The sequence below is a fragment of the Elaeis guineensis genome, chromosome 16 (genome assembly GCF_000442705.2).
Source record: "Elaeis guineensis isolate ETL-2024a chromosome 16, EG11, whole genome shotgun sequence".
NCBI lineage: Eukaryota > Viridiplantae > Streptophyta > Magnoliopsida > Arecales > Arecaceae > Elaeis > Elaeis guineensis.
In genome coordinates, this window is record NC_026008.2 from 46,145,013 (window position 1) to 46,168,441 (window position 23,429).

Here is a 23,429-nt window from a genome sequence, read left to right on the forward strand (position 1 = left end):
CATATTATCAACCAAAATAGAATTACCAAAATAAAATTATAAATATATATATTCGTATATAAGTTCGGATATTACCCATACCCATAGATTCAGATCGTGTTCGGATTCGGATAGAAAATAGTACTACCTATATCCTACCCATATCTATGCTACAGTTTTCAAATTTTACTCAAATTCGGTCAAACCTTATTTTTCGGATTTGACCGAATTTGGATAGGATGCATATCCATCAAATCAGATCGATTTTGCTATCTCTACCTGTAGAAAAACCTCTACTTTTTGACTCCTGTCTTTTTTCTTTTACAAGTTCTCTGTCACTTTTTTTTTTTGTTGATTTAGTAGCGAACCTTCCTTTGTTTGAAACGAGACCCTCTGTCCCTGCATCTGTATTTACTCTTGATGTTAAACCTGACACTGTCGGTCTCGCACTAAAAAAAATAATTTTCAATTTGAAAAGTAAAGATGATTTAAAATCATCACCACATAGAATCACCATAATACAACCATATATTTTATCATTTTTACCTACATCATCCTTGATCCTGAATGGACCATCCCATACCAAATCCCCCCTCAGGTGACGAAATGGGTATCCAGAATGACACAGAACTCTACGACCGGCAAAAAAAAAAAAAAAAAAAAAATATTATTAAAATAAAAAAATAATTAATCTACAGATCCATCTTATTTTTTTAAATTTTAATTCACCAAAATATCGGAAAGGTAAGACGTCATGATGTCAACATATTTAGTTAATTGCATGTTTTGTTTACCTCTGAATGGTCTTCGACTTTTAAATTTGCTTCCCCCTTGATATCCATCTGTACATTAAATTCCCCCTCCCCGCACCCCACCCCCAAAACCAAAAAAAAAGGAGCTTGGCACAAAGTGTATCCAAATCATATTATGGATCAAGTTATGATTATACGGTCTTGACGCGAGGATAAAACCTTGACGCAGTATCGTCCCTTTATCCTCTTCCTTCCAGGATGATTACGGTTCGTCACAGTACCATGGAGCCTGGCTCCACTAATGGTATCGATATTCTTTCTTCAAATAGCAAGCTAGCTTTCTTAAAATTAACATTCAAAAATAAATAATCTCTCATCAGCAATATACTCTCAGAATGTCCGTCATCCAACCACCTCGCATCATTTGTGGTATAAAATTGTGATCAACATGCAATTCTTAATTTTGTTTGAATCCCTCTTAACATCTTCAGGAATTGCCAGAATCCGCCAAACGCAAGCTTCTTGACATCTGGTGATATCCTAGGCGGCATCTCTGATGTTCACACAAAATATGCAAAATTGACAATTTGTGTCAATTTGCACTAAGATGCTACGAATACAAAATTGACAATAATGATGATGACAACAGCAACTTAGAATTAAGTCAATGAATCAGATGGAAACAATAATAACAATTTTAAATGCAATGGCTTGCCTTAGAACACAAAATTGACAATAATGATGATGAGAACAGCAACTTAGAATTAAGTCAATGAATCAGATGGAAACAATAATAACAATTATAAATCTAAAAAAAATTCATACCTCCATCAGCAAACTTGTATTCTGATCTTTTGGGTGTTCTCCCTCCTGTAAAATTCCTTTAGTTTTGGTATATCTGATATCTATCTACTGCTGCTCCAATTAATAATTGAAAGCAAATCAAAGAAATGCAGAATGTATTGCCTCTGGCATATTTCCACAGTGCAACTTCAAAGATAAAATCCAATCATGAGCACAACTAGCGAAATCCATCACCTAAGAAATGAAAAAAGGGAGGGCGTTGCTGAAGGTTTGTGGTTCCACAACAAATAAAATGAAAATACAGAATGGCATAATTAGCTATTTCATGGCAGCCATTAATTTCTTCCACTCGATGCTTTTTGTACTCGCTGCAAAGAAATTACACAACTTAATTTGTTCCCCCTTATCTTCTAAAATGAGAGTATACACACCCTAATTTACACCTTGGCTTACAACTAACGTACAACTATTCCTTCAGTAGGGATACAAATAACTATACTAAATTGATGGATCCTGCACTTATGTTTTGGACACGCAAATAAAGATAAGATCCATCACCTCAATCATCTTCATCATCTTCGGAAGCCTCTCTTGGCCGCTGCACCACATTTACAGATCCGTCAATATCTATTGATTGTGAGGTCGGAGAGAGCCTGCAGAAAGAGCAAATAATATGGATGGATATCTTATGATACCAGAAAATGAAGACTATGGAAGGAAATTACAACATCAGAAACCAATTACATGTCAATCAATAATCCTGTTTCTTTATCTGATCAACTGCTTCTCTCAACATGAGTGTAGAGATAAATATATCTTGCGACAAGTTATGCCTATGCCAAGAAATGGAAGAAGATTATCGATGAAGAAGACATTAGCACCACTATGATGGTAACAATGTCATCTCACTTGACTGGTGCTGTGGCATTTCGAGAAATTTTTTGACAAACATGCTTCTGACATGACAAGCCGCAACAGAACCTGCGAAGGTGAGACACAGGACAAAAAAAAAATGATATATCAGTCCGGTCCTACAAAATGAGGGAATGGCTGATGAGGATAAGGTACATCTGCAAACATGAACAAGCACTGCTCCACCAATTCCCCTGCTAGTGTCTAATTTGTTCTAAGATTTAAAGTACACGCTGAGACATGGTGTGAGGCTTGCTTAACTAAACAGAGCACAGACATAATGAAAATGAGGGAACTAAAATAATCAGAAATAACTAGAATTTGATTTTTGCTATTCAAAGAAACCTCTGCTCATCAGATATTGCAATAAATAGGAGTGGTAATGGGTTGGCTTGCCTTGTGTTCAGGGCAGGTCAATGCCTTGTATCATCCATAGGGGCCTGACCCAACCTGAGAACCAGGCTTAGCCAAGGACCTAACAAGCTGATCTGCCTAAGTCTCAGGCACATTTAATTTTTGGGCTTTTTATTGCTTAGGCACCCAAAAATAAACAAGTTTTGAATGTTCATTTTGCACATTTTTGGGCTGCTTTAGACTGTACATTGGGCATGCATTAAGAACTGTCTGTTTCCTGTGACAAGTAACAACTACCTAATAGCAACACATTTCAAATGGTTCATATTATCCAATATGCTTAAATTTTTTGGTTATATATTTATTTTGTACCCAAGTTGCCCAGGGCTTCAACTGTTCTGACCTGACCGCCTGAGAGGCTTTGATCCAAACCTGACATTTGCACATACTCAACCTCCCAATCCAACAGGTCAGGTTACAGGGGTTGGGTCCTGGGTGAATCAGGTTGACAGGTCCAGGTTGAGACAGGCTGGCTTACGAGCACATTTAGCAATGGCAATTTAACTGCAATAACAACAGGTTCAGTGATGCCCCAGAAGCTGAGTTGCACATCTAAAGACTCATGTATCATCATCACATCAAATTTCAAGACAAGAAATATGACATCTAAAAAATATTTTTGGTTACTGATGCAAGTGGAAAATATTACTTGAGTATGCATGTTCATTAATTATGATGTTATGATTTTCGTTAAAATATCAGCACTCATAAAGCAGTCGCTTATGAACTGACCATCTATTCATAATTTATATTAAAAATGGTAGGACATTCAGAAGAAGACACTCCTTCCATAATCACAAATAAATAAATAAATACATAAATGCATGAATGAAACTAAATTGTCCTCAAACGTATGTCTATCTAAGATACAACAATAGGATGGATGATGACAACCTGATGGATTCTGTCATACTGTTTGGGCATCCATGTGCATGAACAAGGGCAACCATCGCCTAATCCGTTGTAGGAGCTAGCATCACCTAGTGAGGAATATTTCATAGTCATGCCAACATTGATTCAACCAGACAACTGAGGATGCAAAAACTTAACTGAACTAACATGATACAGGGGTGGATGGCCAAATTATTTGATCGGTAGAAATTAATAGACAAGAAGTGAAGCTTAGGTTGAAGTGATTCCTTATCGCTGCCAATGATTACATGATATTGCACAAGCCACATCTATACCATCTTACAAGACAAATCTAGCAGTATATATAGCACCTCCATTGGTAATCAGTACCATAAATCTTTCCCAGTCTGAGATGAATTTGCAATCTACTAAAGAAGAGTATAACCAGCCATATCTATCCAAAGGACCATCTGCCGATCAGCTTGTGAATTTTGGAGCTAGCCATGATGACTTACACTTTGATGCACCTGTCCAAGTCCCTTTCCATGATCTACTTTGGAATATGCACAGATGCCAGTGGATGCTCAAAAAATGAGAGGAGGAGGAGTAGAGGCTCCCAATCAACACTCTCAAAGAGAAAAGCAATGCAGTCATGAATTAAATACAGAATCAAACTTATGGACAAGATTGTTGAGCCTATATATATATATATAAGATCCAATATATAAGATCCAACATTGTGGTTGTGATCAATACCAGTGATAAAGTTGGGTGGTAGAAAGTATGCTTTAATCCAGCTTACTAATAAACACTCAAATAAAGCTATTGTATAAAACAAAATGCAGCCAACATTGATCTTTGGTTCGGTACTTCAAAGTGTAGCAATGACAGAAAAGTAATAATTAAAAGGATGCTGATTACAAAATCTACTCAGAAATACCTCTTCATCAATAGTTTTGAGGTAGTGCTTCAAAGATCCTTCCACCTGCTGAGTCCCTTGACAGCATTCAATAGTAGCTCACCTAAATATTAAATTGAGTTACCCAATGATACTAAAGTCAACAAATTCTAAATTATCAAAGGACAGAATGCAAGTAATAGGAAGAGAAAATATCAAAATTATTCTTGTTTGCAATCAGCAAGCCATGATATTTACTATTAAATTTAAGAAGGCCTGTACTTAATTCTAGCACAAATTATACCATAACCACAACCAACAAGCCTTTTGGAGCTTAGCTTCATATCTTGAACTTTTCCTTTCACATATATTCCGGGCTAAAAAAGTTACCAAGGCAAGCTTTCAAGCCTGACCAACGTGGTCCTCATTTTCAAAACAATTATGGTTCACATCATATATGTATACTATGCCATTATCAGACAAGTCATAATGGACTAAAATAACAGGCTGCACAGTATCGTAAAATGATGCATGTTATGCAACCAGGTCATGAAAATGATACAAGGATGTGTGTCACTGTACCATATGGGCCAGCCTATATTTTTGTGCATCAACCTATATCAATTTATAATCTCTTTGATGTTCATGACACAAATCAAATAATACAAATTTTAACTAATTTAAGACGAAAATAAACATGGCAGCAACTATCAAGGATATAAAAATTCCTGCTGCTAAACTCATCGTAGAATAGCAACAACTTACAGATAAATACTTAGGTCTAGAAGAATCTGCCAGAGCTGATTTCAATTATGGAATCATACAATGACCTGATGGAATCTGCATGTGACATGTTTCATGACAACCTGAACATCAGAATAGAACTCTGTGAAATATGTTGCTTAATTGAGAAAATTACTATCATAAGAAAAAAGCAGCACAATTACCTATTTTAAGTTTGCTTTTGGAAAATGAGATGAGAAAGAATACATGAAAAAAGTCCACTATTATGTATATTTTATTCATGTAATAGCACTATGAGTATGGCAGTCAATGTGCATTAGATGCACTTTTCCATCCAGAAATGTGCAGAATATGATTCGACAGTTTTCAGCATTACAAATTTCATCCACACCTCTGAGCAATAAATGCTGCATATCATTTAAATCATACCATACAATTACCAAGCAAATTAAAGGAACTCAACATAAGGATCAGAAGTAGAGACTTAAATTTTCGAATTAGTTCAGAGCAAGACCATTTCTTGGCTGTGGAAACCACCCTAACTTCAAGAACCTTCCAGCTCAGATGCCGTATGGACGAGAACATTGTTCCTACTTCCATGGTGGCTTCATTTTATACTACCTAGTGCAATCATGAAATCTTTCTTTGAAAAAGATGGTTCTTTTTAATTTTGTGACATTTGTATTGTAACACTAAAATTGATAACAGGGAACAACTAGATCAATGAAATTATTCTCTCTCCCACAACCTAGCAATTTAAATACATAATTGCTGCTAACTATTGCCCCCTACAGACAACCACTACCATTTACTATGTTCTCAGATTTGGTTATGAATCTAGGACTAGGTATATGAGATGATAGCATTAAAATACCCCTTGACGGTTATATGCCACATGTTAACAAAAAGTAGTAGACATGCATGGGTTCAACAAAGAAAGTAAATTAAGTGTATGCTGGAGAAATGAGAAGTGATTTTCAGATGTGGACGATCTAAGCTTTAACAAGAAGATATGGTCATAGAGGATGTTACACTCGAACCTGATCATAATAAGCATCTGGTTGTAATAGAATTAATAAGTCAATTTTTCCCAACCTTCTCAGAGATTCACATCAGATTCAGACATCCACACTACCAACTGTTAATTTTGAGCCCTTCAAAAGCCTACTTAAGAGTCCCAATCTGGATTTGGCTATGTCCAGCCTCTCTCGAAACACCTTTCTTTCTCCAGTCTTCTCTAACTCTGTAAACCTCATCCCACATCTCAGCAGCTGCATAAACATTAGACAATGCAACATATGTATCAGAAATCTGCTGCTTTTTCTCTAGCATCTTTCTAGCCACCTTGCTTCCAATCTCCACATTACCATGCAACCTACATCCCCCAAGCAACGCGCCCCAAATAGAAGCACCCTTACCATTCTCCATGCCTCTGTCTTTGTTATAGTTTGTTTCAGCATCTTTTACCTCTTCCACCAACTTCCGAGCTTCTGCAAGCTTGCCAGCTCGTCCTAACATATCAACCAAGCAAGTGTAGTGATCAACTCTTGGTGTGATACCATACCTCTCCATCATCAAGTTGTAGTAGTTTATCCCTTGCTCAACTAAACCGCAATGGCTACAAGCACTCAAAACAGCTATGAAAGTAACCTCGTTTGGTTCCAAACCCATGCTTATCATCTGCTCAAAAACTCCAATAGCTTGTAAACCTAAACCATGTGCAGCATAACCAGTGATCATTGATGTCCAAGATACTACATTCTTAATTTCCATTCTATCAAATATTCTCCTTGCATAGTTCAAATTTCCTGACTTTGAATACATATCAATAAGAGCAGTTTTGATGACCACATGATCATCTCCATCCCCAGCCATCATTCTTAGTGCCTGAGCATGGATCTCTTTGCCAGCATGTAGTGCCACTAGACAGCCACAAGCGTCTAGAGCTTTTGCCAAGGTGAAGCAGTTCCCTCGAATCGGCCCACTTTCACCATACAATCTTGCCAGTAACCTTAGCCCCTCATTTGGTAATCCATCCTGTACGTATCCCGAGATCATAGCCGTCCATGAGATCACATTTTTGTCAGGCATAGCATCAAAGAGCTGACGTGCTTCATTGATCAAACCATTATATATGCAACCTGTGATCATTGAGTTCCAATGTGACACGTGCCTGTCCCCCATACTACCAAAAACATGTTGAGCTTCTCTGATGCTAGAGCACTTGCAATACATATCAATCAAAGCACTCCCAAGAATAGCATCATTGCCATCAGAAGAACAGCAATTTTCATAAAGACCCAAAGCAAGGAGAAGACCGTGAACCTGCCTCCCAGTTTTAACCAATCCAAGATTGGCACACACTTTAAGCAAGGAAACAATAACACTATGATCCATCTTGACAAGTTCCATAAAACCGCCACTATGACAAAGAATGCTCTTAGTGGCATCACAATACCTCTCATTAAAGACATAGCCTTTGATCATCATAAGCTTAGACTCTACAGACTCTTCTCCCCCCTGCATCGCTCTCTCAGCACACTCCACTTCCCCGCATCTAAAATACATGTTAGCCAAAGCATTTATTACCGCAGTATCTGTCTCATGCCCTAGCGTGATAAGGAAGCCATGAATCTGTGTGCCCGATCTCAGATCACTAAGCGCAGCACAGGCAGTCAAACCGCTCGCCACTGTGAATTCATCAACATCCAACCCAAATTCAATATATCTCATTCTGTAGAACAGATCTAACGCTTGGACACCCATTCCAGCAGAGGTATAGCCGGAGATCATGGAATTCCAAGTAATTACGTTTCTCTGAGGCATTCCATCAAACATCTTACAAGACGAGTCCAAATCGTTGATCTTAGAGTACAAGCCGAGGATGGAGGTGGCGACAACGACATTGGAGTGGAAACCATGCTGTATTGCCTGGGCGTGGAGAGCGCGGGCAACGCGGGGGTCGGTCTCCGCGGAGGCGGCAGCGGCGCGGGCAGCTGAGGCGAAGGCGAAGGGGTTGGACCGAATGGAAGGGAGGCGAGAGAAGAGGCGGACGGCGGCGGTGGGGCGGGCGGAGCGGGCGAAGGCGGAGAGGAGCGCGGTCCAGAGGACGGGATCGCGGGAGCGGGAGGGGACCTGGGCGAAGAGGCGGAGGGCGCAGGTTAACGAGTCCGCGGAGGGGAGGCTAGCATACGCGGTGAGGAGCTGGGTGGCCTTGACGGGTTCCCGATCCAGGCCGAGCTTTAGCAGCCGCGCATGATGGAGATTCATTCATCTCGTCGACGTCGCCCGCATAAATGGCCTCCGATTCGAATCTCCCTACGACGAAGAAGGAAGCGGCCACTTCGATGGATGGAACATTTTTTAGGAGGTCCCTAATTAAAATTTGTTTCTGCTGGCCTATATTCGATTGAGGTTACGGAGGATGGATGGGATTGAAAAAAAAAATGGATGATCCAATTTTCAATTTATTTTTTTAAAATAAATAAAAATAAAAAATAATCTATTCAACTCGAAAAAAGATAAATGAAGCATACCAGAGATGGATTTCTATGTTGATAAAATTTAATTAATTTTTAATAAAATTATAATATTTTTTTATTATATTATATTATATATATAATTTATTTAAATTATTTATCTTATATTAATATATAATTTTAATAATTATAAATTAGAATTATTTTTTATTTATATTCACTAATTTTAGTTAAGATTTGTATAAAATTAATTCACTATTTATATTAAATTATAAATTAATTATTTATTTATAATTAGCATATATAAATAAATTTATTCATATATAATTAATTTATAAAATTATTTATTATATATATTAAAATTAAATATGTATATAATTTTTATATAATTATAAATTATAAAAATTATAAAATTATAAATTATTTTATTTTTAATATAAATAAATATTTAAAATTTATAATAATAATAATTTTTATCAAAAAGTAATTAAGTATAAATGCCTTATAAATATCATGCATTATGTCTTTCATTTCTTCTAACTCAACGGTGTAGGAATTATTCACATCACTTCTTTCGTGATTTATCAAACACGGATAGATAGAAGATCTATTCATCTTCTCCTCATCCATGATTCCTTTCTTATCCATTCTTTTTCTTTTGTACAAAACAAAGAGTAAAAATTGATATAACACAGACTGGCTCAAATTCCGACGGTTCCTCATTTTACGTCAAAAGAAATAGATCAGGTTTGAAATTTGAGCCCACTCATCTGAAAAACCATATTTAAATTTACATCGACTCAACTTGAGCCCAAAGTTATATATAATATGAATATAATATATAATTCAAAATTATCTCTCTGCCCTCCCTCTCATCTCTAATTCTTCCTCACCCACGATTCCCCGAGCTTTCACACCATTCCACCCTCCACCGCTGACTTTGGATTCGATACTGACTGTCTCGATTCAACCTTGAATCCTATTCCCGTGCCAACCCCATCCTCCTCTCAAGACTCAGTCCTAGTCCCACATCCACCCTCTCCCCACCTCCCCTCACCGCCTTCTCATCTTCCTCCTCCTTCTCCCTCAATCCCACCCTGCCCCCCTCCCATCTCAATCTGCCATCACTCCACATTGATGCCTTCCTCCCCCAATTTGTGCTTGCCATTGCTGCCCCTGGTGAGGCCGATTGCATCATCCCCATCCTCTTTTACATTGGTTTCATATTCGCTGGTTGAGGCCAAGCTAATGATCCAAAAGAAAAAAATCCAAGAGCCCAGGCCAGAAGCTCAAAGCCCGATCAATAGCAGGCTCAAATTTAGGATGTAGGCCCAAAGGCTGACAGGAATGGACTCGGGCTCGACTAGATAATGTGGTACCGTGGCTTGAGCCTAGCTTGAATCCAGGCCTGGCCACTGAGTATATCTAGCCAGTAGTTTTTGACGGCATTTACTTACGTAGAAGTAAATAAAACCTTCTAACCTTTGCCCCCTTCACTCCCACATTTATATATTTTCCTGGATTTCTCGTTGAAGCCCCATTAGTTTTCATGTCAACATCCTTATTTTAGACATTGAATCTTTTAAAATTCATCTCAGCAATTAATGTTTACACTTGCACATATTTTTTTCCACATGTACAGTCACCGCTAGGGTTTTAAAAAGATGACAATGGCTGCTATATTTAGACGGTTTCAACTTTACACTAAATAAACATTTTATTGTTAGATGAGCTTTTTTTTTTTTTTTTTTTTTTTCTTGGCAAATATTTGTTAGTGCAATGCTTCGGAAGGATAACAAAAAAAACCTTTAAGGCATGCAACAACTGCAATCAGTCGTGCACCAGTATCTTAATTTTATATTTTTAAAAAAAAAATTTAAAATATATTTGCTAGAAGGAAATTGAACTCTAACATAAAAATAAAAATGAGCGGCTCCATTCTAATTATTTGATTGCAAAGAAATTTATTTTTATTTTAATTTTAAAAAAATAAAAATATTTTAATTTTATTTAATTTTAATATTCAAATTTTATTTTAATTTTAATATTTAATTATTTTAATTTTTATTCAGAACAATTTTGATTTCAACAGTGAATCAAACAAATTCTCAATTTAAATATTAAAAATTAAAAATTTATATATTTTTTATATTTAAAATCTTTGTCAGATTCAGTTAATTAATTTTTTTAAAAAAAAATATGATAGTGATGGCAGTCGCATCAGCAATATAGTGATAGTGTGGAGAGACGGCATGGCGGGTAAAGGTGCTAGCAATCCAATTTTTGGAATTGTACCAAAAAAAACCAATAAAAAGAAAAAAAAGACAATTTTGGGAAACTTTTAGAGTTGCATCAACTTCGACCTCAAGAAAAGCAAAACCTGCTTAAAGAATTAAACAGCCGCAAATTCTTGGCACATAGAAGAAACCTTCATACAACACCATCAGAATATAATCCTACAAACATCCATTTCTAGAAGTCCAAAATACATCGAGACATCACAAAAAATTAGAGTCGATCATGTGAACACACAAAAGATCAATATACCCTCTCATAATCCACCACCTAAGCCCAATTGCAATTTGAAGCACAAAATCTGGTGACTTGGCAGAACATAACAAATTCTAGTAAAATCCCCATTCTATTATGTGCATATATACGTATTTACATCCACGAACAAGCACGGTGATGTCATTAAAGAACAGCCAAAACAAGTGCACAAACTAAGGAACAATGAAAACATAAGCAGCGCGGAAAAATTAGAGGAAAACAATAAAACGGACAGAGATCATCTTCCTCCGGGCTTGGACTTTTGCTCGCTCGCTTTAAGAAGCCGGCGACGGCTTCGCCTCTTGGGGAAGAGCCATGCTCGTGACCGTCTGATACGTGGGCAACGCGCTCGTGTAGTAAACCGCCCGCCCCGTGCTATCGTACGCCACCTGATACGCCGCCGACTCCACCACACCCTGCGCCGGAACCCGCGCACCCTCCGCCGCGTACTGCCCAACCATCTTCGCCGCCGCCTGGGGCGGCACAGCGTAGACCGCCGCGGGAGTCGGCGCCGCCGCGTCGCGGTAGACGTCCGTCGGCACGACCCTCGGCACCGGCGCCGCGTAATACCCCTGCCCCGCCGCCGCGGCCCCTGGGTAGACGCCCGGCGCCGTCGGGATCAGGTAGACCGGCTGGTCACCGCCGGCGACGGAGGAGTACCGTCCGGCTGCCGCCACGCCGCGCTGCTCCGGCCAGTACGCCGCCGGGACCTGCGTCGTCACAGGCGGCGGGGCGGGCGGTGCCTTCTCCTGGACTCTCGGGACGTAGTACTCCGCGGGGTAAACCCTAGCTAGGGTTTCTTCGCTGCTGTTCCGCTGGATGGCCGCCTGCTGCTGCTGCTGTTGGTTCTCCGCGATCTGGAGGCGCTTGAGCTCCTGGATCTGCCTCTGGATCTCCGCCGGCGTCGTCTCACCACCTCCGATCTGCCTCTGATCCTCCTTCCCCAGATCGGACCTAGGTGGGACCTCCACCTGGACATTTTCAAGAACCGGGAGCTGCTCCGGGACTGGATCTTTGACCTTGAAGGCCGGGGGCGGCACCAAGCCCTTGTCGAGGCCGAAGAGGAAATCGGGACTCGGGGACGCCGCCTTGACCGCGGTCGCAGGGGCCAGGGGAGCGGCGGCGACTGGGTCGAGGGGCGGGGTTACGGGGGCGGAGTTGAGGGCATCGACGAACCACTGGCGGTCGGGCTTGGGGTCGAGGAGGGCGGCGGAAGGAGGCGGGGGGTTGAGGGGGAAGAGGAAGACGCGGAGGCGGGCGGTGGGCTTGGTGGCGGAGCGGTGGAGGCGGTCGTACTCGAGCATCATGTGGTCGAGGTCCTCATCATTGGTGACGGAGATCAGGGCATCGAGGTCCTCGCCGGGGAGCTGGTACTTGAAACAGAGGTGGTCGTCTAGGTTGGCGAGGGAGGCGAGCTTGGATAGGAGGGCCGGAAAGCGGATGGAGCGGTCTATGGTGAGGATCTTGGTGTCGCCGCCGACATAGGATAGCTGGTTGTCGTGGGGACGGGGCTGGATGCGGCCGCCGTAACTGATCATAAGCTTGACGCGGGCGGCGGCGGCAGTCGGTGTTGGCTCGTCCCAGGAGACGGAGTTCTCGCAGTCGATCTCGCGGGATCGAGGGGAGGAGTCGCCGGAGTCCGGGTAGGAGTAGTTTTCCATTGGAAAGGTTAGGGTTAGGGTTAGGTTTTTGGAGGGGATAGAGCGGATCGCTGCCCGGTTGGAAAGCGGCGAGGGAGTCCTTTTTGTAGAAAAGAACGTGTGGGAAACGTTTAACGGGAAACGAATTGGTTCCGGATGTGGTTGGGCCGCGTGCCTCGGGGTTGGGGAGTGACAGTTGGAATTGAAGGGGCGGTGGGGCCCGCGAGACTTTAGGCTCCTCGAGAGGAATTTCCAGCCTCGCCGTCGCTCGCTCCCGTTTCTGCGCTTCTCCCTCCAATTCGTTTTCCTGACGAGTGGGATGGAGGGCATCGAGGGACCACGCAGAGCCTGCATTACGTAATCTACGGCTGAGGATATGCAAAGGAGATCCGGAATATTTTGGGAAGATATGGGGCGCGGGTTAATATTTTCAGAGCAAAATATTGTACAGTGGCAGAAGGAGTCCGATAGCACCAATATCCAAGATGCAGTCGAAAAAGATTGCAGATTGACGTGATGCATTTAAGAACGATTCATGTTATATTTAAACATGACTCAATGATTGTGTTTTGATGTTTTCTAAATATGAAACACCTGAGGTTACTTTCCATCTAACAATTTCTCCGTTGTCTTATAAGGTAATATATGAAATTGAATGATGTAATTTATGACTAACCATAGGGAGAATTTTTTAGACCATTGCATTGAAAATTCATTCAGAGTTTGAACAAATTACGTTTTATTTTGTGATTCATACAAATATATTCCGACTATATTGATTTAATAAATCTAATTTTATCAGGAGAAAAAATATATTCAACCAGTAAAAAAAAAAAGAAAGGAGACACTTGAATTGTTAGGCATCCTGCAAGAATTGTATGTTATTATTTTCTTTTGGAAGAAGAATAATATGTTATTGTGATTAAATATTTAACATGAAATTATGAACAAACGTATAGGCTATAGATGTTTTGCACAAGGTATTTTTTTTTTTTTTCGGGTAGATACACAAGGTAGATTATTAGAAAGACAAAAAAAAAAATTTCTGGTATTCTCTGGGTCAAGGAATCTTGTCACATTGTGTGCATGCTGGAGGACCATACAAAAGAAGAGGACCCACAAGCATGGCATCCCCTACGAGGAAGCATAAAAGCTATTTAATATTGCACAATCGCTACTAGTATTATTTGTAATTTCGTCAGGAGTTGTTGAGAAAAATAATAGTACAATAAAAGGAAAAAAAAAAAAAAAGCTGGCTCGGGCTTTCTTCCGCTCTCCACAGTCGCCACAGTTAAATCTATGTCGAAATCAATCCGATTTTGTTAAGAGAGGGATGGAGCTAGCAAGATAGATGCCAGCTGGCTGTGCGCACCCACGCTGTGGTTATCTGTTTCAGAGAGGTAAAATGTCTCGTAATTCGTACATAAGGATTCGGCATCTTCGACTCTTCCCTCTACCATAGGAGGCGCTGGACACCTGAGAGCGAGTATCCTTCACCACTGACCACCTACCTTTCTCTCTCCGGCGGGGACAAGGAAGGGGGCGGCAGCGCATCACATGCTAGCTCGCTTACGGTGGGGGTCCCTCCCACGGTAACAGTGGAGGAAAGTACTTGGCGCATGTTTAGAGTTGACAATCCAAGGATTAGTTGTAAATTAATAAGATCCGTAAGAAATAAAATAAGAGAATCGTAAGAAGAGGTGGGATGGAAGCTGTCTAAAATATGTGGTAACAGAGAGAGGGACGTGACCCTGCCGCCAATCCAAAAGCAGTCGTAGACCTCACTCCACGGACCAGCGGGAGAAAAGCTTTCCGCCTTGGTTACTGGCTACCGGAGAGGTGGGATGGACTTGGTGCGAGCCCGAGAGGCACAAAAAAGTACAGACAAAACCTTTAACCCCAGGGCCTCATGGACTTTCTGTCTCCCACCGGGTTAAAACCTCCGAACCCCTCCGCATGTCGCATGCAGCGATCAAAAAAAAAAAAAAAAAGGGATTTTAGGAAGCAAAAGTGAACGGCTGTTTATATGCTAGAAAATTCTACAATAGATATCTCAGCTTAATTTTTAATTTTTTTTTTCTGATTTTTACGAATATATTTATTCTCGATTTGTTTCATTTAACTGATTTATAAAAAAAAATATTACAAACCTTTGGCAAAAGAATAGGACAAAAGTAACTGATGGAAATTCCGGCGGGGGCCTAAGCCGGGCAGGCACGTCACATGCTCGCTCGCTTACGATGGGTCCACTCTCCCTCGATAACAACGTAGGTAGTTGGAGCGATCGAAGAATTAACCGCAAGCCACTGCGATCACTAATAAACAAAGACAAACTAACAATAGTTTTCTGAAAGGCAAAGAAATAAAATAAGAGAATGGTGCGAAGAGGTTGGATTCAAGCTGTCTAAAACATGGGGTAACAGACAGAGGGACGAGACCATGCCACCGAATGAAATAGCGGGGGACCGACTACAAGGGATCAAAAAGACGGAATCTCCGCATATACGATTATATATATATATATATATATATATATATATATATATATATATATATATATATATATATATATATATAGCATAATAAATATAATAATAAATTAATAAATTTTATTATAATATTTTAAAAATATTTTAATCATTTTATTTTTTATGTATTTTAAATCATTAGATCAAATATGGATCATCCATATTTTAATTAGATGAAAGATCTATGTACATGACTGATGTAATAAATATTTTAAATATTAAAATTATTTTATATTTATATTTTTTATTTTTTCAGAACATCTTCTGTGTGCCATCACAAAAGAGATAAGCGCGAGAGAATGGCTGTGAGAGATGTGACACGAAAATGCCACGATCAGCGAAAGATGGTGGCACAAAGAAGACGCCGACACCGACGCCATCAAAGGTAGATGAGGCACGAGAGGGAAGAGGGGTGGAGGTGTGGCATGGAGAAACCGTCAGGAGGAGAAAGAGGGTGGTGACATGGAGAAACCACCGGCCATCAGAGGAACTAGAAGAGATGGCAATGGAGACAAAAGTGGAGGATTCGGCAAGCAAAAGTGCACAGAAAGCATCATGGGCAAAAGACGAAGGATCCATCGGAGAGTGGCGGGGGCACCATGGATGAGGGAGGGGGCACGGTGACGAAGTTGCATGAGCAGAGGAGCACCAACGGGTGGAGGTAGTGGTGGAGAAAAAGAAAGAAAAGGGGTGGTGCTGCACTGATGAGGGGGAGAGGGGAGAAAAAATCGACGAAGGGGGGACACCGTCGGAAGATGGGGTGCAGCATGAACATGAGGAGGGGGGGTTTGTCGGGAGGGGTGGAGGGGGGGAGTGGCATAGGAGAGGAGGGAAAGACAGTCGAGAGGGGAGGAGGGCATGACATGAGCACGAGAGGGGGGGTTTGTGAGGATAGCACGAGCACGGAAGAATTAGGAGGAGGGAGCGGCACGAGCATCGATGAGGGAGAGGAAGACCGCTGGAGGAAGGGGGCAGTGGCACGAGTACATAGGAGGAGGGGGGAGACCGCGGGGGAGGGGGGTGGAATGGCCCGACATGAGGGTGGGAGGGGTGGATGGTGGAAGGAGGTAAAATTTTTAAAATACTCTTTATAATAAAATATTAGAAAAAATACTATAAAAAAATTTATAAATTAATAATTTTATTAATATTATAAATTGATTATATTAACAAAATATATATCAATAAATGAAATCTTTGACAAAAATATATGACAAAAGTAATTGGCCTTATGAAAATTCATGCGCGATATCCTAATCTGCACAGCATGTTATCGTGGATGCAAGCAACTTTTATCTCATTTTCCATATAATTTACCACCAAGCTCTGTCCAAGTTTCATTTCTGAAGTTTTAACTGAAAATGAGCTCTTGATAATACAAAAACTTGTCATGATTTCAGGTCCCGACCATATCCATCCGCTACTAAATTATTGCAACTCAGATAGCGGCTCTGGTTCAGTATATTTCAAAACCAATAGCGACGATTTTAGCTTTCGGCACGCAGCAAAGCACGGCAGCTATATTTGTAACGCAAAGTCAAATTTTTTTTTTTTTTGGGTAAAGATGCAAAACCAAATATTAGATACTACATCGAGTACAACCTCCTCTACACAACATGTTTAAGATATTAAAGATAAAGTCCCTGGAATCCCAGCTAGCCAGCCTGCTCACACCTCTGGAAAGAGGCGAGCAGGGGCACAACAAACAGCTGGTAAAGTAACTAGTTAGCTGTTTCAGTTTGACATTCCGAAAGGAAAAATAAATGTACTCTATAATATGTTACCCTGGCCAATTCGTCATCCATCACAGCCAGAGTTGGCTGACCTGATACTGATAAATTAATGTTCCTCATGCTGGACTTCCTATGGAGCTAGCAAACTCTTCCTTTAAAATAGAAACAGGGCGGCAAGCCTAGCACAGCAATGAAGCTATGAACACTCTTTTTGTTGACATCATCGCATGCTCGCTTGAGGGTAGGAGAGGGAGAGAAAATGTGGAGGCAGTCCCATATCGTCAAATAATTTGGTAAAACAGCTTTCTTGCCGCATAAACCTATTTTATTTGAACGGTAGCCTGGAACCGGTTACCTTGTAGAGAGTTTTTTATACCATCGTGGTGTTGTTGTTTCCCTATTCTGTGATCAGTGCGAAGATGTAGAGGAGATGGTGGATTATATCATCTTTCGGTGCACAAGAGCCTCTCTCATTTGAGGTCGAGTATTCCCTTGGTTGGCCTTCAGTAATCAGTTTTGGGACAAGAAGACCTTCATCCACTTCATTGGACGGATGAACCAAGTCCAGGGATTGCAGTAGAGGTTGGCTAGTTGCCTTTGCTATATTGGTTTTTATATTTGGACGGTCAGAAATAGAAGGATTTTTTATTGCACCTATGACAGCCCCATCAGGATTGTAACGAAAGCAATGGTTGATGCCGTTGACTTCACAAAGGCCAGGGATTCGGAGAGGGCCTTGATATCCGGAGAACCTAGGGTTCTATTATTGTATTCGCATCGTCTGAGGTCGTTACTAACCATTAGATTTGATAATATCAAATTCACTAATTAACTTATTGAATTTATTTTAGATTTGATTCAAAATTCATGTAATAGGTTAGTTGAGTTTGGACTTGATGCTTTAGCTTGTTAGATTAAGATAGGTTGAGAAAAAAGAATTTCTATTGTATTGAGTGGGTGAGGTCGCTTGTATTCTCTGTTGAGTGTTCTCCTTTTTTTGATGCAAAGAAGAAATGAGAAAAGAATTTTAATGATGGTAAGTTCTCTTATTCTTCTTGCTTGTCCAAACTTTCAAAGTTGTTTAGAAAGATTCCTAGAGTATGCCAAAGCGGGCTTTACGAGATCAGAAGGGTACTTAAAAAGTGTAGCTGTCACACTTCCGATCTGAGATTATGAGTCGAAAGTCATGGCAACCGCCGCATACTCAAAAGAAACTTTTTCTATAAGCATTCAAGGCATCTCATCATGATATCTTACACATAAAGCTAAATTTTTTTTTTCAATTTTAATGATCAACCTTAGTTCAAATAACAAATGAATTCATAATTTAATTCATCACACTATCAATCATATATAAAATTTCAATTCATCATAATTTCAAATTATGCTTATCATCTTGAATTCACCAAATTCTTAAGTTTCTTCTTATCAACCATGACTATGACCACATTTTTCCTATAGCAGGATCATAATACCGCGTATCTTCTTACGGTAGGCTGCGAATCATCTGGCAGCAAGTTCTTTGGAACCGCTGGTCTCACTAGCGGTTTGTCGCTGGTCTTGCTGGCGGTTTATCGCTGGTCTCGCTGGCGACATAAACCCTCAGGACAAATCAAATTGCCAACGTATATGTCCCCATTGGCGGGATCTTTTACATAGTCAGATTGTCAATTCATATCATCTTTCAATTCATATATTATTTTAAAAATAATATAAATAAGTAATATTCGAGTAAATCAATCATATCATTCTTTATGTCATACATCATCATAATAATTTGCAACAAATATCTTCAATCATAAATAATTTTCAACAACTATTTTCAATCATAATTAATTTCAACAAATAATTTCAATCACAAGCATATCATGAATTTATATAATTCAAATTTATAATTTATCAGATAAATTCAATAAAAGTAAAACACTACCTACCTTAAAAGAAAATCTAAATTAGAAATTCTAAAAATCTGAAAAATCCTTCTCCAACCTGGTACGTCAAATATCATATTTTTGATCAAAATTTCATCAAATAAAAATAATAAAAATTCTTAAAATCCAATATCCTGACACGGATCAACTAGATGACAGCGTCCAAAATTTTTTTTATTATTTATTTATTTATATATATTATTATTTATTTTATTTTTATTTTTTTTGATAAATCCTAAAAATTCAAGAGAGAGAGAGCAGAGAGAGAAAGTCTCTCTCTCTCTTTCTCTCTCTCTCTTTTTCCTTCTTCTTTTTTTTCTTTTTCATTTTTTTTAACTTTTTCTTTTCTTTCCTTTTTCTTTTCTTTTCTTTCTTCTTTTTCTTCTTCCTTCTCGAGTTCTTTCCTGGCCAAAACAGGGGACCGGAGTCCCCTCCCTTTGGTCGGCCGTTCGGGCCGCGACCGTCACGGCGAAGGCCGACGGCAAGGGGGCAATCTCTCATGAGTTCAGAGAGGCCAAAATCGATGGTCGGCAGTGATCGCCGGCGTCGGAAAATCAAAGAAGAAGAAGAGACCGAACAGGAGTCTCTTCTTCGACAAAATCTGGCGACACCCGTCGCCGGCAGTCGTGCACAGAGGCACGAGAAGGAGAAGGAAGAGAGGAAGAGGAGGAAGGCTTACCTCAGCCTTCGATGGTCCCACCGACGAGAAATCACGACGAGCACGAATCAAGGGTCGCGGCTTCAATTGGAGGAATCAAGGAGAAAGAGGGGAGAAAAATCGATGGGGGGGTTCTTAGGAAGGGTAGAGCCTTTTTATAGAGAGCCCTAGGACTCCTGGTGGTCCTAGGACTCCCGATCACTGCGGCTTCATCGGTGAAGAAGACTCCTATTATCAGGAGTCTTCTTCTCGGTTCTCCTATTTTATTTTTTTTGCTTGGGTCATCACATTCTTCACCCCTAAAAGAAATTGTCCTCAAAATTTTTCATATCTGTGGTCTCGAAGAGCTGGAGATATTTTTGCTTCATTTCTTCATCTAATTTCTAAGTAGCTTCTCTTTCCACATATCGACTCCACTGTACCTTGACATAAAAAATATTGCAACGTCTCAGCATTTGTTCTTTACGGTCCACGATCCGTACTGGATATTCTTCATATGTAGATCTTTTTTAGCTTACAAGGGTTCAAGCTCCATGATGTGACTTGGATCTGGTAAATATTTCTTCTACATAGAAATATGAAAAATATTATGTACTCCTGCAAGTGAAGGTGGTAAGGCAAATCTATACGCCATCTCACCAATTCTTTCCAAAATCTCAAACGGACCCACATATCTAGGATTCAATTTGCCACGAATGCCAAATCTTGAGATTCCTTTTGAAAGAGATACTTTGAGAAATACATGGTCACCCATTTGAAATTCTAATTTTTATCTCCTGTTATCTGCATAACTTTTCTGTCTGCTTTGTGCTGTCCGAAGTTGTTCTTTAATTAATTGAATCTTCTCAATTGCTTGTTGAATAAGTTCGGGACCCAATATTCTCCGCTCACCAACATCATCCCAGTGAATCGGTGATCGATATCTTCTACCATATACTGCTTCATAAGGTACCATACCAATGCTAGCCTGATAACTGTTATTATAAGCAAACTCAATCAAAGGTAGATGCTCATCCCATGAATTTTTCATATCCAAAATACAAGTTCTCAACATATCTTCTAAGATCTGAATAGTTCTTTCTGACTGGCCATCAGTCTGTGGATGAAAAGCTGTACTAAAATTTAATTTTATTCCTAATGCCTTGTGTAAGCTCTTCCAAAACTGTGATACAAATCTGATATCTCGATCCAATACAATGGTCACTGAAATTCTATGTAGCCTTACAATTTCTTTCATATATAATTTTGCTAGCCTTTCCAAAGTGAATCCAACTCTAATTGGTAAGAAGTGTGCAGACTTTATCAATCGATCTACAATCACCCAGGCTGCACCATTTTTACTTGGAGTCTTAGGTAGTCCAGTTACAAAATCCATAGTGACATGTTCCCACTTTCATACTGGAATATCGAGAGGTTGAAGTAATCCTGCAGGTCTCTGATGTTCAGCTTTAACTTGTTGACACACCAAACGTTGAGCCACAAATTGAGCGAGCTCTCTTTTCATATTATTCCACCAGTACATTTTCTTCAAGTCCCTATACATCTTAGTACCTCCTGGATGAACTGTATAATCGGTCTGATGTGCTTCTTGAAGTATTTTCTGTTTGAGTACCGAATCATTGGGTATGCAAATTCTATTTTCGAATCTCAACGAACCATCATCATGTATATTGAATTCAGATTGAACACCAGCTTTCACTGAATCTCTTATTTTCGTTAATTATGGATCACCATTCTGGGCAACTATAATCCTTTCAATGAGTGTTGGCTGAACTCTCATATTGGCAAATCATACTGTTGAATCATATACTCGAATGTCTAATTCTAATTTTTTTATATCTTTCAATAATTGACTTTGATGTGTAATTAAAATAGCCAAAATTTCCATAGATTTTCTAATAAGGGCATCAGCAACAACATTAGCTTTTCCGAGATGATAATGAATTATTAAATCATAATCTTTCAACAGTTCTAACCACCTTCTCTGTCTCATGTTTAATTCCTTCTATGTAAAAATATACTTTAAATTCTTATGATCAGTAAATACTTCACACTGCGCACCGTATAAATGATGTCTCCAAATTTTCAGGGCAAAAATCATTGCAGCTAACTCCAAATCATGCGTCGGATAATTCTGTTCATATGGTTTCAATTATCTTGAGGCGTAAGCCACTACCTTACCATATTGCATCAATACACAGCCAAGTCCCCTTTTAGATGCATCACTATATATTGTGAATCCTTCATCTCCTGTTGGTATAGTAAGAATAGGGGCTGAAACTAATCATTATTTTAACTCTTGAAAACTCTGTTTACAATCCTTGGTCCACTCGAATTTAACCCCTTTCTGAGTAAGATGAGTCAAAGGTGTAGCTATGCGGGATAATCCTTCTACAAATCATCTGTAATAATCTGCCATTCTCAGAAAGCTCTGAATCTCAAAAATATTTGTAGGTCTGTTCCACTGCATCACAGCTTCCACTTTTGTTGGATCCATAGAAATTTCATCTTTAGATACGATGTGTCCTAAAAAGACTATTTTATCCAACCAAAATTCACACTTCTTTAATTTAGCATAAAGCTTTTCTTTCCTCAATATTTGTAATACACACCGTAAATGTTCTTCATGCTCCAATTTACTTTTTGAATATATCAAGATATCATCAATAAATACTACAACAAACTTATCAAGATAGGATTTGAATATTCTGTTCATTAAATCCATGAAGGCCGCTGGAGCATTGGTTAACCCAAATGGCATTACTAGAAATTCATAATGTCCATAACGAGTTCTAAATGCAGTCTTTGGTATGTCTTCTGCTTTGATTTTTAACTGATAATATCCTGAATGAAGATCAATTTTAGAAAAAACTTGTGCACCTTGCAGCTGATCAAACAAATCATCGATTCAAGGTAAAAGATACTTATTTCTGATAGTGTTCTTATTCAACTCTCTATAGTCGATACAAAGCCTCATACTACCATCTTTTTTTTCATAAATAAGATCGGAGCTCCCCAAAGAGACACACTAGGTTTTATAAAATCTTTATCCAATAAATCCTGTAATTGATCTTTTAACTCCTTCAACTCCATGGGGGTCATTCGATAAGGAGCTTTAGAAATCGGACCGGTATTGGGTGTCAATTCAATGGTAAACTCAATTTCTCTATCTGATGGTAGTCCGAATAAATCATCAATAATTATATCTGAAAATTCATTTACGATAGAAATATCCTGTAACCTCAATTCATCATGTTCTATATTTTTTATTGATACTAGATAACCTCTACATCCCTTTCTTAGTATCTGTCTAGCTTGCACAAATGAAATAATACGTGGAGAGGTGGTTCCTGTACTTCCATCAAAACTGAATGTTAATTCTCCCGGTATTTGAAAGTTCACTCTCTTTCCATGATAATCTACAGAGGCATGATAAGTAGCAAGCCAATCCACTCCTAAAATGACATCAAAATCATGCATATCTAGGACCACCAAATTTGTCGGTAATTCTCTTTCTCTTATTCTGATACTACATGACTTGCACATACTTTCAAT

The 23,429-nt window shown here is 39.4% G+C and overlaps 2 protein-coding genes across 9 annotated transcripts; both read right to left on the minus strand.

The window, feature by feature from the left end:
* Nucleotides 1–1,629: 1,629 nt before the first annotated feature.
* LOC105032934 (pentatricopeptide repeat-containing protein At2g13600) lies at nucleotides 1,630–8,744 on the minus strand. Of its 8 annotated transcripts, none has more exons than XM_019846490.3 (6): nucleotides 6,396–8,744; nucleotides 5,377–5,477; nucleotides 4,654–4,735; nucleotides 2,280–2,516; nucleotides 2,094–2,188; nucleotides 1,630–1,769 (listed from the first exon to the last, which is right to left on the minus strand). In XM_019846490.3, the coding sequence occupies exon 1, from the start codon at nucleotides 8,623–8,625 to the stop codon at nucleotides 6,520–6,522; it is 2,106 nt and encodes a 701-aa protein (XP_019702049.1). In that variant the 5' UTR covers nucleotides 8,626–8,744; the 3' UTR covers nucleotides 1,630–1,769; nucleotides 2,094–2,188; nucleotides 2,280–2,516; nucleotides 4,654–4,735; nucleotides 5,377–5,477; nucleotides 6,396–6,519. The 8 variants fall into 8 exon arrangements, with proteins under 8 accessions (XP_019702049.1, XP_010905834.1, XP_010905836.1 ...); XM_010907532.4 differs by lacking the exon at nucleotides 1,630–1,769 and adding an exon at nucleotides 3,756–3,841 and having other exon boundaries at nucleotides 1,778–2,188; XM_010907534.4 differs by lacking the exon at nucleotides 1,630–1,769 and having other exon boundaries at nucleotides 1,778–2,188; nucleotides 6,451–8,744.
* A 2,712-nt stretch (nucleotides 8,745–11,456) lies between these two features.
* On the minus strand, nucleotides 11,457–13,112 carry LOC105032937 (uncharacterized). Its single transcript, XM_010907542.4, has one exon. It carries the CDS (start codon nucleotides 13,043–13,045, stop codon nucleotides 11,660–11,662), a length of 1,386 nt encoding a protein of 461 aa, XP_010905844.1. The 5' UTR covers nucleotides 13,046–13,112; the 3' UTR covers nucleotides 11,457–11,659.
* Nucleotides 13,113–23,429: the final 10,317 nt, after the last annotated feature.

What these genes read in the sequence shown, in the direction of transcription:
- LOC105032934 (XM_019846490.3), bottom strand. Translation starts at nt 8,625, where the DNA reads ATGAATCTCCATCATGCGCGGCTGCTAAAGCTCGGCCTGGATCGGGAA.
- LOC105032937 (XM_010907542.4), bottom strand. Translation starts at nt 13,045, where the DNA reads ATGGAAAACTACTCCTACCCGGACTCCGGCGACTCCTCCCCTCGATCC.